This window comes from Melanotaenia boesemani, chromosome 12 (assembly GCF_017639745.1).
Source record: "Melanotaenia boesemani isolate fMelBoe1 chromosome 12, fMelBoe1.pri, whole genome shotgun sequence".
NCBI classification, from domain to species: Eukaryota; Metazoa; Chordata; class Actinopteri; order Atheriniformes; family Melanotaeniidae; genus Melanotaenia; species Melanotaenia boesemani.
Genome location: NC_055693.1, coordinates 2907731 through 2924450, shown reverse-complemented (window position 1 = coordinate 2924450; position 16720 = coordinate 2907731). Strand labels below are relative to the sequence as shown.

At 39.8% G+C, this 16720-nt stretch overlaps 1 protein-coding gene across 2 annotated transcripts in view; it reads right to left on the bottom strand.

Annotated features, from left to right (window-relative positions):
- Window positions 1–15194: 15194 nt before the first annotated feature.
- The window catches only part of LOC121650213 (protein mono-ADP-ribosyltransferase PARP4-like), a 52908-nt gene continuing 51382 nt past the window's right edge, over window positions 15195–16720 (bottom strand). For both annotated transcript variants that reach the window (XM_042001599.1, XM_042001598.1), the window contains one exon: window positions 15195–15763. In XM_042001599.1, the coding sequence (XP_041857533.1) occupies window positions 15556–15763 (208 nt within the window). In that variant the 3' untranslated portion in view covers window positions 15195–15555. The remainder of the gene's footprint in view (window positions 15764–16720) is intronic.

The window sequence follows — 16720 nt, the reverse complement described above, 5'->3', positions numbered from 1 at the left end:
TTACATCGGAGTACTGTGGAGGTCTTTCCTGCTAAGAGCGCAGCCACGGCAGCACGAGTAACGTAAACAGAGCCCAGGAAATCATCGGCCACATCAGAAAGAATTTGGGTTATCTATAAATCAGTAACACACTTCTAACTGTAGGCCAACAGTAAACTAAACTAGCCTGATCTTTATCCTCAAACAATCTGGCTCCAGCAAAATCAGCTTTTTAAACTTTATTTAACATTAATAGATAACATAGAGCACAGGTTCAATACAGAGACACCAAGACTCCATACATCCTTCACACACATGGAGGTCTACAATCAACACACACACACACAAGCTGAGAACGTTTCCTCCCAAAACTTAGATTTACTCATCCCTTTATTTGTAGAGACACTGAACATGTATAATATAAATGAACTGTTGCCATGGTACCAGTGTTTTATTTACATCCCAAATATGCTAAGACACGTCCCATCTTTCCATGTACACGTCCATCTTCAGCTGGAACCGTGCAGTGATCTTTTCCAGACTAATGACTTCCTCCAGTCTTTCTGTCCATTGCTCCAGTGAATCTGGTTTAAGCCAGTTCCCAGTAAATACTTTATGGGCTGTCATGGCAATTTGTAACGTCATACGTCATCCTTTGGATCAAAGGCAGGAAACCCATGTAAATAACACTAACTTCCTAACGGCTCCTCATTTAGCTTTAAGGCTGGAACAGAACAAAATAAAGAAGAAACTTAGAAGCAAGCTTGGAAAAACAAAGAAATCTGTAGAGAAAATGGCAGTATTTATTCCCACGAAACGCGGCGGATATCAGATCGAGGAATCCCAGAATTCCGGAGTTTCTGGAGACGTGTTTAAATGCACGAAAATGGACACGGACGAAGTTGTAACAGTTAAAACTGTGAAGGATAAATATCACTATTTAGTGAACAAAGAATATAAAATGTTAAAGAAAGTCAGAAAGCTCTATCCTGACAGGAACAATCTGGTCAAGTTTTACGAACGTTTCAGGTACAAAAATCAAACCTGCTTTGCTTTTGAAAAATTGGACCAAAACCTCCATAACTTTATGTGTGAAAGGAGAGGCCTGCCTCTAACTGTCTCAAAGATCAGACGTATTGCTGAGCAGATGCTGGTCACTTTGAATACACTGAAATGCAGGGAAATTATTCATACAGACATCAAGTTAGAAAATATCATGCTTGTGAACCATCAATTACAGCCGTTTAAAGTTAAACTGGTAGATTTTGGCCTAGCTGCTCTGAGATCAGAACTTCCAGTGGGAGCTATGTTTCAGGGTCGGGCTTACAGGTCTCCAGAGGTCATTTTAGGCCTACCAGTAGACGAAGGTATTGACATGTGGGCTCTTGGCTGTGTTTTGGTTAAATTATTTACAGGTCAGTATATGTTTTCTACAGCTTCTGAATATGAAATCATGAGAAACATAGTACAGTTACAAGGAATGACCCCACAGGATTTAATTGAGAATGGATTTTATTCAGAGAAATACTTTTCTCTCTCTCAAGACTCTACTGGCTTTGTCTGGCAACTAAAGTCACCAGAGGAATACTACACCTGCATGGAAAATCAAGAAAGGAATTATAACAGCATTTGCAATTGTATAAGATGTCTTGATGACCTGCCATGGTTGCACAAGATAGCTGATGAGCATGTGGATATTTTGGCTTTTATGGACCTCCTCAAGAAGATGCTGGAGATTGATCCATTGATACGTATCACCCCAGATGAGGCCCTGCAGCATGACTTTATCACAAAGAATTTCGTACGTCTGGAATCTAATGACTCATTTATGATGCCACCACATTCAACCACAAGGAATTCCCAGGTCACAACACTATTTATTCCTACTAATTGCGACGGTTATCGGATCGAGCAATCCCACAATTCAGGGGTTTTTGGAGAAGTGTTTACCTGCACAAAAATGGACACCCAAGAAGTTGTAGCAGTTAAAATCGTGAAGGATGAATATCACGATGTAGCTATAAAAGAGTGCGAAATGTTAGAGAAAATCAGACAGCTGGACCCTGACAGGAACAATTTGGTTAAGTTTTATGAGTGTTTCAGATATGACAATAAACTCTGCTTTTCTTTTGAATTATTAGACCAAAACCTACAAGACTTTATGCGTGATAGAAGCTTCACGGCGCTGTCTGTCTCTGAGATCAGAATTATTGCTCAGCAGATGCTGGTCGCTTTGGATACACTGAAGAGCCAGGAAATTATTCATACTGACATCAAGCCAGACAACATTATGCTTGTGAACCATCATTTACAGCCTTTTAAAGTTAAACTGATCGATTTCAGCCTAGCTGCTATGAAACCAGAGTTAGCGGTGGGAGTTATGCTTCAGACTCCTGCTTTCAGGTCTCCAGAGGTCATTTTAGGCCTACCAGTGGACGAACGTATTGATATGTGGGCTCTTGGCTGTGTTTTGGCTGAATTATTTACTGGTCAGTATATGTTTGCTGCAAGTTCTGAATATGAAATCATGAGAAACATCATAAAGATAAAGGGAATGCCCCCGCAGGATTTAATCGACAATGGATTTTATGCACAGAAATACTTTACTCTCTCTCAAGACTCTACTGGCTTTGTCTGGCGACTAAAATCACCAGAGGAATACTACACCGGCATGGAAAATCAAGACAGACATCATGACAGCATATGCAATTCAATAAGATCTCTTGATGACCTGCCATGGTTGCACGAGGCAGATGATGACCTTGTGGACACTTTGTCTTTTATTGACCTCCTCAAGAAGATGCTGGAGATAGATCCTAGGAATCGTATCACCCCAGGTGAGGCCCTGCAGCATGGTTTTATCACAGAGGATTACGTATTTTCTGAAGCTAATGACCCATTTGCCACACCACCACATTCAACCACAAGGAATTCCCAGACAGCACCCATCGATGTTACTGCTCAGATAGACCCGGAAAGAACAAGTTTATTAGAGGTCATATGCACGGAACCCATCGATGTTACTGCTCAGAGAGACCCGGAAAGAACAAGTTTATTAGAGGTCATTTGCACGGAACCCATCGATGTTACTGCTCAGAGAGACATGGAACGAACAAGTTTAGTAGAGGTCATATGCACGGAACCCATCGATGTTACTGCTCAGAGAGACCCGGAAAGAACAAGTTTAGTAGAGGTCATTTGCACGGAACCCATCGATGTTACTGCTCAGAGAGACATGGAACGAACAAGTTTAGTAGAGGTCATATGCACGGAACCCATCGATGTTACTGCTCAGATAGACCCGGAAAGAACAAGTTTAGTAGAGGTCATATGCACGGAACCCATCGATGTTACTGCTCAGATAGACCCGGAAAGAACAAGTTTAGTAGAGGTCATATGCACGGAACCCATCGATGTTACTGCTCAGAGAGACATGGAACGAACAAGTTTAGTAGAGGTCATATGCACGGAACCCATCGATGTTACTGCTCAGAGAGACAAGGAACGAACAAGTTTATTAGAGGTCATATGCACGGAACCCATCGATGTTACTGCTCAGAGAGACACGGAAAGAACAAGTTTATTAGAGGTCATATGCACGGAACCCATCGATGTTACTGCTCAGAGAGACACGGAAAGAATAAGTTTATTAGAGGTCATATGCACGGAACCCATCGATGTTACTGCTCAGAGAGACACGGAAAGAACAAGTTTATTAGAGGTCATATGCACGGAACCCATCGATGTTACTGCTCAGAGAGACCCGGAAAGAGCAAGTTTATTAGAGGTCATATGCACGGAACCCATCGATGTTACTGCTCAGAGAGACCCGGAAAGAGCAAGTTTATTAGAGGTCATATGCACGGAACCCATCGATGTTACTGCTCAGAGAGACACGGAAAGAACAAGTTTATTAGAGGTCATATGCACGGAACCCATCGATGTTACTGCTCAGAGAGACACGGAAAGAACAAGTTTACCATCAAAAGTCGTTTCATCATTCAGTGAAGATAGAAGGCCTGGACAGGCTGTCCGCATCCAAACGGAAACTGAATCAAACAGACGAAATGACTCAAATGTTGGTCTCTGTCAGGATTCTAGCACTACACAGAACACAAACAATTCATTCTGTTTTGCGAAGAATGATGTATGGTGTGCTGAATGGAACTGCAGAAATATGTTTTTCCAGCCAATTAACAACTTTTTTTCAAGGATAGTTGAGTGCTTCACATGCTGTACCGCAAGAAGATGAAAGACACAACGCTTTCTCACAACAAACAGCTGACCCACCACTGAAACTTTGCCTCCCGTTGCAGGTGCAAAGACAAAGAAGCGTGCAGATCTGAACTAACAACACATCAACAAACCACAACAACATCAACAAACCACTACAACATCAACAAACCACTACAACATCAACAAGATCATCGTTACAGCAGTAGTACCAGGGTCAGTATTACTGCAGTATTAGTGTCAAAGATCTCAGATTTAACTGAAACCTAATGAAATAATAGATAAAAACAAACAGTTCTTGGAACAAAGACTTTGCTTGGAGAACTTTGAAAAATAAATAACACTTTTAGAGATTTCTATAAAACATTATATAAATCACAACTAAACACAACAGATGAGAATATTGATCCACTTCATAGTAACATCTGTGCTAAGTTGTGTGACCAGAGTGGCTAAAAGATGGCAGAGCACAGTGCATGTGTCAACTAAATATATACAAGAAAATGCAAATGCATTTACCATTTAATTTCCCATGCGCCCTGCTACATCAACCTAGTCCTCCTAACACAGACAGAAGGCTGGACTTCTGTCTGTGTTAGGAGGACAAACAATTCCGATGCACCAAACAGCAGCTCAGAGTACCCCCCTTTTTGGAGTCCTTGGAGGGGGTGTTGGAGAGCCCTCCTTACAGGGACTCCCTCGTTCTGCTGGGAAACTTCAATGCTCATATGAACAATGACAGCGAGACCTGGAGGGGCGTGATTGGGAGGAACGGCCCCCTGATCTGACTCCGGGGGGGACGAGTTTAAGGGTAGCCTTAAAAAATGTTCAGTGTTTGGACATTTTGCTCTCATAGAAGCAGCATTTTGGAAGCTTGCAAAAGGAAGCTTGAACACTGTTAAACACACAGTGAATTCATCTGAAAGATCCATAGTTTTGTTTCTGCGTTCTGAATTGATGAAGTCTGTAGGAGCCATTTTTAAGGATCTATATATATATTCTGTTTGGCTGACAGGTGGCAGCATTGTATAGTTTTATTGTCACCGCCTATATAAGAAGGAACCTTCTTACTGAAAATAAACCACTGCAGTGACATTTCCAGGTAAAACATGTTTTATTAGCATTTATATTAAAGTGGAGACCAAAAGCAGTAGGATATGTCAACACGTCGTTCATTTCAGCTTCCTTTCTAACCCTGTAGATCGTTCATGAGACTCCAGGAGTTAAATGCATCTAGATGGACATGTGACGCAATCAGTCACCCAATCCAACAGGAGGCTACTTCATGTGGTGTCTATGCATTAAAGGTTCGTATTCCAGCAGATTGGATGAGTAGAGCACAGCACGAAGTTAAGCAGCATTTCTACCACAGAGACTGGCTGAATTTTCATTTATTTATTTAGTTTGGAGAGTGTAAGAAGTACAGTGGCTTCAGTTATGGAGCTTTTATTCCTTTTTACTTACTGTGCCATTTAAATATTGATAGTCATACAAACTAAAGTCAACTTGTAAGCAGTTTAAAAATAAAAATTATACAAGCACCCTTTTAATTAAATTCAGTTCAATTAAAAATATTTAGGTAATCCCAAAGGGAAATTAAATGTAGCTCACATTATACAGTTTTTTCCTAAGAACTGGTGTAGATGCTGATGGCAGTGGGCATCCAATTTATATCCACATGCATAAATTTATTGTTGCACGTTTAACAGTTTGCTGAGTGCATCCTCAGCGGCTCTCGTGTGGCATTTGACAACTCGGTAAGAATTTTAAAAGCTGTTAGAGAGCAGATCGCTGTCTGCCTCCTGGAAAACACTTTTTCCTGAAACATTATACACATGTGCTGTTCTTACACAGATGGTCCTGAAACTGGATATATTTTACTAAAACCAGCTCAGATCATCTAAAAAGATGAAGAAAATAGCCATTCTTGATTGTTTTTCTATATTTTTATTTGTGAAATATTTATATAAAAATCACAATATCACAATGAATAAAACCTCATCACTAACATAAACAGCGTCATCATGACATAAAATAAGATTATTCACATTTATTAAATGGAAAATAAAACCATATAATATGTAAAAGTAATATAAATGTAATAAAACATGCGTTATAACCTGCATTGAAGCCCTACGTTGCAACAACATGTTCCTCTGTTAACATGGACATAATGTCAGGTGTGTGTGCTGTTATGTTGGCTTGATGCTGAGAGGGGCAGATGTAGACCACAGACCAGGGGCGCTGCCAGGGATTTTGGGCCCCATGAAAAGAAACCGAAATGGCCCCCCCTCCTAAAGATATTGATACTGTAATACATACAAATGAGCCATTTTAATGATATTTTGACCATCATACCTATATTTGTAAAAAGAAAAACATGACTGTCTACTTGGTAGGAAAGCACTAAAAACACAATGAAGTTCATTTAGATTCAGTTATTTGCTGCAAGACGGATTGTTTATATTTATAAACCCAACTCTCTTTTTTAAATACTTAAACAATTAATTATCCCAAGATCAGTTACTTACAACACAAAACTTAAATACAAAATAACCTCTTCAATGAAAATGAAATGGATTTAGAATCAGTGGAGAAACAAATCAAATCTCAGCTAAAACGCCATAAAAAACAAAATGGCCACTCGTTTTTTATGATTTATTGTATTGGGAGTGTTATTGTTGAACATTATCACTGAACAAGAAGCAACAAAAATTAATAAATAAAAATAAATAAATGCATAAAATCACAAGTAAACGGTAAAATAAATTAAATGGGCTCAGAAACAGAAACTAGCAGGACCTCACACGGTTTATTGTTTTATATGAGCTGAATGTAAAACTGTGGAGATTTACAGCCAACCAACGGCTGGGAGCGTCTTTAAAGTTAAATAATCACATTTTAAAAGGTAGAGCTTTGTCTAATAAGATATCAAGGAGTAGTAAAGATGCATTATTGCTGGGTCATGCTCATACAGTCCCATTCACCATCACTGTCCTTGCTCAGCCTTTTTCACCAAGAGCCCAACGTGGAGCTTTCTCCCTGGAAAACCACTTATCAAGTCCTGAAGTCCAGCTTTCTATTCTATCAGCTGTTCTATTATATGGTATCTCCAACGATGTAATGTGTAATAGCATCACAATCATTATTTCTGGACAAAATAGTGGGATTTGCCTCCCATTATTTTGTTTTACTTAAAGGTATTTTCAGTGATTTCACCAACAATGTGAAGGGAAACTGATCTGACTACCAATCCTCCACGTCATCGTCTCCCTCATGTAGCAACACATGAAGTCTAATTTATCTCCAGGTCCGCAGACTCACAGCTGAAGCTTTAGATTAGTGGGGAAACATATATGATGCTATATGGTTGTTGCTAGTTAATCTTCTGATATCTAGAAAATGTAAATATTTCTCAGATTGGATTGAAAGCCGTCACCCTGTCTGCTGCACTAGAAATGTTCCTGCTGCAAAGCAGGAGGACGAGTCCAAACCATTGACCTGACCTACAGAGACAGCCGAGAACCGTTCACATCCTTCTAAAATAAATACAAACAACTTTATATTTATTATTATTAATTCAGAACAATTTTATTCATCCACGTCAGTAAAGGCTTCCTATTCTATTCTATTCAATTCTATTCTATTCTATTCTATTCTATTCTATTCTATTCTATTCTATTCTATTCTCATGACAGAAGTACAGTGTCAAACGGAAACAGCCTTTCTGTGGCTCTCAGGATTCAACCGGCTTCATAAATATGCTAATTATTGTTTCTTCTGTAGGCAGCAGATGTTCTGGGTGAGGATCCTTTCTGCACCGAGACTCATGAAGATTCTGCACATCTGCTATCAGAAGGTACCGACTGGACAGAGCTGCACGATGCAACAAGGACATCTACTTGTGTAAGTGTCTTAACGTTAAGTGGGACATGTTATTCTAGCCAAGCTGGCGTCTACATAGAGACTAGACCGATTTCATTTGAAAAGACAACAAACAAAGAACTTTTCCCGACAAAAGCACAACAAGAAACGTGTATTAACACACAAAATTACTGGAAATGTTGTACTTGGTGTGTAAGTGGTGTTATAATGCATCAAAATCATCGCACTAAATTTGAGTATATTTTGAAAAATAAAAACAAAAACAAGAACCATCTCTCAACATTTAAACTGATTAAAAAAAAGAACCACATGATCATTAGCATGTAACTCAAAGTCAGTCCCATTTCTGGGACATCAGTCTGTCCTGTTAGGAAGTATAATAAACAGCAAGTGTTTGGAAAGACAACCCTATGAAGGAAGATCCTGCAGGTGGAGGCCACAGGCCATTTCCCCGTCTTCACCCTTTCTGGGTGAGTTTTGATCATGTTTGCATTTTGTGCTTTAACCACTAGAAGTAACATGAGGCGATGTCTGCAACACACAGACGTTGCTCAGGTCGTGCAGCTCGACCAGGATGGCTCACCAAGACCTGCAGTATTTTTCCACTAAAGATAAGACCTGGAAAATAAGAGGCATGGGTAGGTTAGTGTCCGGTCTCCTGGTACAATCACGTCCTTTCATCTCGTCCATGGCTTTGACTTTCTGTTCGTTCAGACTCCTCCAGCATAAACCAGCACACACATGCAAAAAAAAAAAAAAAAAAAAAAATGCTGCTGAGTACTTTTTTAATTCTTAATACTTAAAACATAATGATTGGTACAAAGTATAATGAATCACGAATTATAATAGTAAAACAAACGATAATTTACATGATTTTTCTTACAATCTAGCAGATAAAGAATTATTTTTTTTGTTTGTTGCCTTGCCAGTGTCAGTTCACGACAAAGACAAGGTCGTAAATTAACACTGAACAAATAAAGCTAAATTGAACTGAGCTGAATTAATACAGTTTATTTCCAGCTTTATTTAGACTGAGGCTGATGAGATTCCAGACTTCCAGAGTTGGAAATCCAACTTTTAGGAACATTTAATTTGCATTTTCCTCCTTGAAACTGAACATGTGACGTCTGAGTACAAATGCAGCACATTTTTGGTTGAATGATTAGAAAAAGTTGTTATCTTCTGCAACAAATGAGAAGGAATTTCATTTTTTTAAATCATGATGTGAATGTGCAAACCATCCAAAGCAAGAAGCAACATCATATAAAATGGGCTGCAGCCTCCAAATTTTCTGAATGTTTGAGTTTAGTAAAATTCTCAGTCAAAAGAAAGTCAGCAGCCTCCTGCTGGATCCTCAGAAGCTGCTCAGGACTCCTGTTTGCAGTCCACTGCTGTGTGAGATCACACCAGCTCCCTCAAGCTGGATCCAGGATGAAAGTTTCTCTTCCACTGTAGGAGAAACGAAGAGGAGGAAGCTTCAGCAGTCCAGTTCCCTCTGCTTGGATGGCAGATTGTTGGTTTCAGTAAGTGATGAGCTGGTTAGCTCCATTACCGGCTTGTTAGCTCAGTTGGTAGCACATCAGTCTCTCATGTGAGATACCAGCATTCAAATCCCCCAGAGGACCAATATTCCCACCTTCTAGTTGGACCCTGAAGCAACGCCTTTAACGCTACTGCCTAACCGCTGCTTTGGATAAAAGTGTCTAAAGCTAACTCATGAGTTTAGATGGATGCAGGTGTCCTCTGATTCAGCTCAGACAAAACTCAAGTCCAGTTCTGACTATATTTAAATAGTTAATGAAAACCACTTCCAAAGGTTTAAAGTGTCTCCGTCCTCTCCCGTCCTCCTCCTCCTCTCTGTCCTCTCCCGTCCTCCTCCGCCTCTCTGTCCTCTCCGGTCCTCCTCCTCCTCTCTGTCCTCTCCCGTCCAGCTGGGTTCAGCCGTCCTAGAAGCCGTGGAGCTGAACCCTCTCAGCGTGGAGCCGGTGGACCAAAGTGAGAACCCCCCTCCACACACATGTACACACTCTCTCTCTTCCCTCCTTCATCACATCTCCATCTTCCCTTAATTTCCTGTTCTGTCCAACAGAAGTTTTCTCACGTTCTTTTGCTGCCGCTACTGTTTTGCTTTTTTCTGAAATATATGGTCATATTCTGCATTCATTAATGTTTCTAACTCCACTGGCGCAAAATGGGAGGAGTGACTCTTGTTTTTCACCTGTTGCCATGGTGAATCATGTTATCCGTGTTCCATTGATCAGGGCTTTTTTTTTAAAATCTTTTTTATCTCTTAGTTTGACAGCTCAGAGTTGGTCAACCCAGAGCTGCACTTTTAAGTCAGAGTTTGTTGAACGCTCTTTCTGAAACGTGGCCCCGGTCTTTAAAGGCTGGGGTTCTTGTTATGGGATCTTTCCAATTAATTAATTGTGGTGTTTACACGCACACACATTCCTAGGGAGAATTTAGAGTCACCAATTAACCTAACATGCATGTCTTTGGTCGGTGGGAGGAAGCTGGAGTACCTGGAGAGAACTAGAAAACCATCACATATCAACCACCGGTCTTTATGTGTCTGATCTACAGAGGTAGTGTAGTGGGTGCATTACTAGTTTTTGTTCAGGAGACTTGGGTTCAAGTCCCCAGTGTACTATCAGTGGTGGATCCCTCAGAAAGGCTCTTTAACGCCTAATTAAGACAACCATAGAGGAATTTATTATACTGACTAGCTCAGCTGGCGGGGTTTCCACCTCCCACTCAGGAGACCAGAGTTCAAACCTGGTTATGAAGCCACTAAATGCTACAGCAAGGGGGAGCCAGGATGCCAAAACACAAGGGGGAGTTAACTTGCCCCCTTCATATAGGATGTTTTACAGTAGGGATATATCAACACAGATGACACCTGTGACAGAATGATGTGTATGTGATGATGATGATGTATATGGGCCATGTATGAAGGATAGGACATGCCCCCAGGCCTGGAATGATGTATATTGATGTATACAGCTCAATGATGTAAATACACATACAGGCCTGGTGGGTTATGTATGTGCTTGTACCTCTGTAAAAGAGTTGTACCACAGGTGTCATCAGGTGTTGACATATCCCATTATATTATATTATATTATATTATATTATATTATATTATATTATATTATATTATATTATGGTGAATAATGATGGATGTGGTCAGTCCATCTTCCAATTTCTGTTTTGATGGTTTCTGGACTTATACTTGCTACCTTTAACCCTTTAACCTGTAACATCTGTATATTCCAACGTGTGTGTAGTCAAGTATGTTCTAGTGCAATAGATCCCAAACCCAGCACATCATCCCATTCCTTCATTCTCTCACTTCTCTTCCAGACTTTGACCAATGGTCAATCTTACTTTCGTTCAGTAGCTGACAAAACCTGTTGTTGCTTGACTACTTCTTTGCTTTCTATTTACTTTCTTTGCTCTTGTATCTAGTTTTAAAGATGGGTCTTTGTTGAATTATGTTCATTTCTCCTAAGGAGGCAGTCATGCACCAATGTGTCATCATGAAGGTATGAGTCTTCCTTTCAGTAACTGTCTAAAGTGGTTTGTTGTCATGTCTGCTAGTCCATCCTGCAAGTTGTGGTTCCTCTTCAGCAAATGTCTAAAGTCATATCTAAGCTAGCATGTTACATCCTGCTAGTTATACATGGTCAGTAGCAGGTCTTTCATTGTCCCAGTAAAACTTCAGCCTGTTCTAGTTTTCTGATGTATAACCCCTACTTGTTACCTCCCAAGAGTACGGGGAGGGGACACGGCCCCCTCCCCAACCCACGGGAGCAGGATGGTTTTATGATCCAGGTACCAGCAACGGGCAGGATTCGAACTAGACGCTGCACCACTGGCGACTTACGGTTCTCTGCCAACCCCACCACGCCACCGAGCACCCTTCACACACCAACTTGTTCTCGTGGTGCTTTTATCTTTTTATTTTGGCCATTGGACATGAAATTTGATGTGGTGAAATAAGAGGTTTGATTCCAGGCCCTCCTGCCTCCAGAGTGTTCTCCTACCAGCCTGAGCTACTCTTCCAGATATGTGGAACTTCACATTGAAGCTTTTCACTCTTTACTGAAGACTAGACTCTTAAAGAACTTAAGAAACTTCAAATTGATGGCGTCTGGAACTGTAGTTCATCACCTGTACACTGTGGGATTTGAACCTACCCTACCCTACCCAACCTACCTACCTACATCTTGTTGAATTTTAGCCAGGTCTCCTTCCTCCTGAGCTATCCTCTCATACAGCTGTAGCCTCTGCAGTTTTCTAACCCCTTCATTTGACATCCAAAGGGTAAAAAAAAAGTCAGTCAGCGGTTTTGATCACAGTTCAACTGATAATCCAGGACTTCACCCATCAGGGTAAACCACTCTCCCGGGGCTGCTGGCCTTAAAAACAAACATCAATCTTTCTACAGCATTTAGAGGATTTAGATTATCGGAGCACACTACACACATTATGATGACAACTATGGAGGACGTAAAGTGACACAATGAATTAATTAAATATATCATTCAATAATTACTTAAATGTGTCATTAAATAATTAAAATGATAATGAAATACATAAATGTGTCATTAAATATTTAAAATGATAATTAAATACATAAATGTGTAATTAAATGTATCATTAATTAATTAAAATACAAATTAATATATGTAAAAACATATATAATTATTTCACAATTTAATTAATTATTTATCTATTTAATTAATTATTTCACTATTTAATTAATTATTTATCTATTTAATTAATTATTAAATTATTTAATTAATTATCTATTTCATTATTTCACTATTTAATTAATTATTTATCTATTTAATTATTTCATTATTTAATTAATTATTTCACTATTTAATTAATTATTTCATTATTTAATTAATTATCTATTTAATTAATTATTTCATCATTTAATTATTTATCTATTTCATTATTTATCTATTTAATTAATTATTTATCTATTTCATTATTTATCTATTTAATTAATTATTTATCTATTTAATTAATTATTTAATTATTTAATTAATTATTTATCTATTTAATTAATTATTTAATTAATTATTTATCTATTTAATTAATTATTTCATTATTTAATTAATTATTTATCTATTTAATTAATTATTTCACTATTTAATTTATTTATTTTATCTGTCAGTCTAGCCCATCAAACGCAGTGGGCGGGGCTAACCAGCGCATGTAGCGAGGAAAGCAGAGAATATGTTGAAGTTGTTGGACTCATTTAGTCACTTTCCGGCCAAAATATTGACCACAGAGTGACTGAAAGTTTATAAGTACTCCACGCTTCTCTGGTACCATGATACAACAAGCAGAGCACACAGGGACCGGGATGTTTGGAGTTTGACCCGACGGCAGTTCTGGAGAACCAAGTAGAAGTTCTGTTTAGAGCTTCCACATCAAACCCGCTGCTTCTCTCAGCAGCTCCTTCACGTCGCATACTGCCCAATATTCTGGTTAATAAAAGTTTGTTCTATGGGTTTGTTTAATAGACTATCTGAACCAACATAGAGGAATAACACCACACAGTGTATTGAAATGTGTTCACTAGCTCTGCATTGATTCGGTATCTGGAGCCTATTAGTCTTGACTTGTGGAAAGGGCAACCAATCAGGCGTTAGGAACCGCCCACTGAGCTTGATGGGCTAAGCTGACAGATAAAATAAATTAATGCTTATGGCAGTGGCAGAGCGTCGTGAATTTATTTTATCTACTGAACACATTTCAATACATATTTTATACAATAAAATAGATAAAATGCAAGAAATAAAGTTCCAGTGTGGGAAAAGAAAGTATTAAAACATGACAAACAGATGTAGATTTGGACTTCTAAATAAAAAGTATTGAAATGCAACATACAACAGGTGGGTCTTTAACCTGGATTTAAATAAACTGAGTGTTTCAGCTGAACTGAGGCTTTCTGGGAGTTTGTTCCAGACATGTGGAGCATAGAAGCTGAATGCAGCTTCTCCATGTCTGGTTCTGACTCTGGAACTGATAAGAAACTGGATCCAGATGACCTGAGGGTTCTGGCAGGTTCATACTGGGTCAAGAGGTCACTGATGTAATTTGGTCCTAAACCATTCAGAGCTTTCTAGACCAGCTGCAGAACTTTAAAGTCTATCCTCTGACGGACCGGCAGCCAGTGTAAAGACCTCAGAGCTGGACTGATGTGGTCCACTTTCTTGGTCTTAGTGAGGACTGGAGCAGCAGAGTTCTGGATCAGCTGCAGGTGTCTGACTGATGTTTTAGGTGGAACCTGTAAAAACACTGTTACAATAATTAAGCCGACTAAAGATGGAAGCTGGATTAGTTTTTCCAGGTCCTGCTGAGTGTTGGGTTTAAAATTTTCCAAAACCTGTAATATTAATCAGAAGGAAAGTTGTGTTCAAAAATCCAGTTGAAATAGGGAGACACAAACACCAGAGTTTGAGTAGAACTGACAATTCTTTATTTCCCATTAGAATAAAAGTTACATATCTCTTAAGAGGAGGTCAGTTCTTGGCCTTAGCTGCTGATCTCTAGTACATGAAGTGCAGAGTCCTCAGGTTCAGCCAGAAAGACCTGCCTATCTTAGTAATCCTCCTCTTTTATACGGTTACAATGCATGAGACAATGTGTGTGCATGTTTGTGCCAGCTCATGTGAATGTGTATTTTTTGCAGAGTGTTGCTGTTTAATTTTCCACTGTCTGTTTCAAGCTTCTCTGCTCTTCTCTATACTATGCTGTGTATTCTGCAAAGCTCATAAAACAGCTTAAAACAATCCCTAATTAAACTGCTACAAGTAAATGATAATAGAGTAAATGATAAAAGTAAAAGTATAATATAAATGCTTAGAATGATACTGAAATAAAATATTTACAACATGAGTCATCAGATCTTCTACCCTTCACATATTCTTAAGCTGATAGTAGGCTGATTTTATTATTCCCTTAATGTGTTTCTCAAAGTTAAGCTCTGAGTCCATCACTGCACCCACATTTCTGTCCTGGTTGGTGGTTTTTAGGTGTATAGACTGAAGCTCTGTGGTGACATTTGGCTTTTTCCTAGAAGTTATTAAATTTGTTCAGTTAACCACATATTAGTAAAACAAAAAAGCATGAATACAAACATTTTATGCTAGCAGCTGTTTAGCTGTTGCTAATTGTTCATGTACATCTGAAAGAAAACACTCATATTTTCTGCTGTCTTTGTAGATCATTAAGTCAGAGGTTCACGTAAAAAATAAAAAAATCAGCCCAAAGACAGAAAATCCACCAAACACATGAAGACAAACCCCGCCCAGACTGAAAATATTTCTCTCGTCAGATTTGTTAAATGAACCCAGAAACAGATGAAGACAAAAGCTGACGTCATCCCTTCTGACAGGTATGTTTTCTCATCATGTCTCCTCATCAGTGTCCACCTGCTCAGTGGACCGTCAGCGGTGGGGTGGGCCTCTGCAGCTCCAGACCTCTGAGGGGGGAGAATGGAGGCAGGTCTTCGAAGCCCAGCAGCTGGCGGGTGGAGGACTCCCAGTTCAGGCCAAACTCCAGCCGGCTGCAGACGCATGGATACTGCCGGTCGGCCAAGCACACCCAGTCCACTGCCTTCTTCACCAGCTGTAGATGCCCAGTCCTGGAGGTAGACAACAACCAGTCAGGTCAGAGCCCAACATTAAGAACCAGGGCAAGCACAGCACTGGATCCTAATGTTCACCAAACCAGACTGAAAGTTTATTTAAGGTCAATGTTTGGAAATGATTTAGTTGCTGAAGGTGACCAGTGAATCGTTATAATGAAATTAGTAAGGAGTTAGCAAGGTGGCCAGCCAGCCAGCCAGCCAGCCAGCCAGCCAGCCAGCCAGCCAGCCAGCTAGCCAACCCCCCAGTTAGTTATTCAGTTATTGGACTTCTGTGCTACTCATAGATCATCAATAACAAACACCACATTAAGGCATAAAGTGTCCACATGTGCGCTTGGCACCAGTAGACTCTAGACCAGTGGTTCCCAACCTGGGGTCTGGGACTCCCCCAAGGGTCCCCGAGGCTTTGAACTATCTGAGCCATTGTGATTTATTAATTAAAAAGTACAGCTATATGTTGTTAATTTAACTTTGGCTTCATCAAAGGACAGGAATTGTCCATAATACGTTATTTATGGTGAGAATCTTACTTTTGAAAGCATAAAAACAAGCATGGTGTCAGCATGGGGCGGGGCAGAGGGTCCACAGCTGTTCAGTATTTGCATGAAAGGGGTACCCAAGGAAAATAGGTTGGAAGCCACTGCTCTAGACCACAGTTTGATGATTAAATTTGTAATTGAGTTGGTGGTGAGTCGGCTCAGATGGTGAGGGAGGATGCGGATCAGGCCTGGCAGACCCAAACACGTTGTGAAGGTCTGCTGGGAATGTCTGGCAGAGTCCCCTGTTAGAGAAAACTTCAACTTCCATCTCCAGCAGAGCTTCAGTCATATCCCAGTTGAGGCGGGGGACACTGAGTCTGAGTGGGATATGTATTGGTTTTCAATGCCTGCCGTGGCGACAAACCCTGAACTTGTCGGTGGACACAAGCAGTGATGGATGCCATCAGGATGA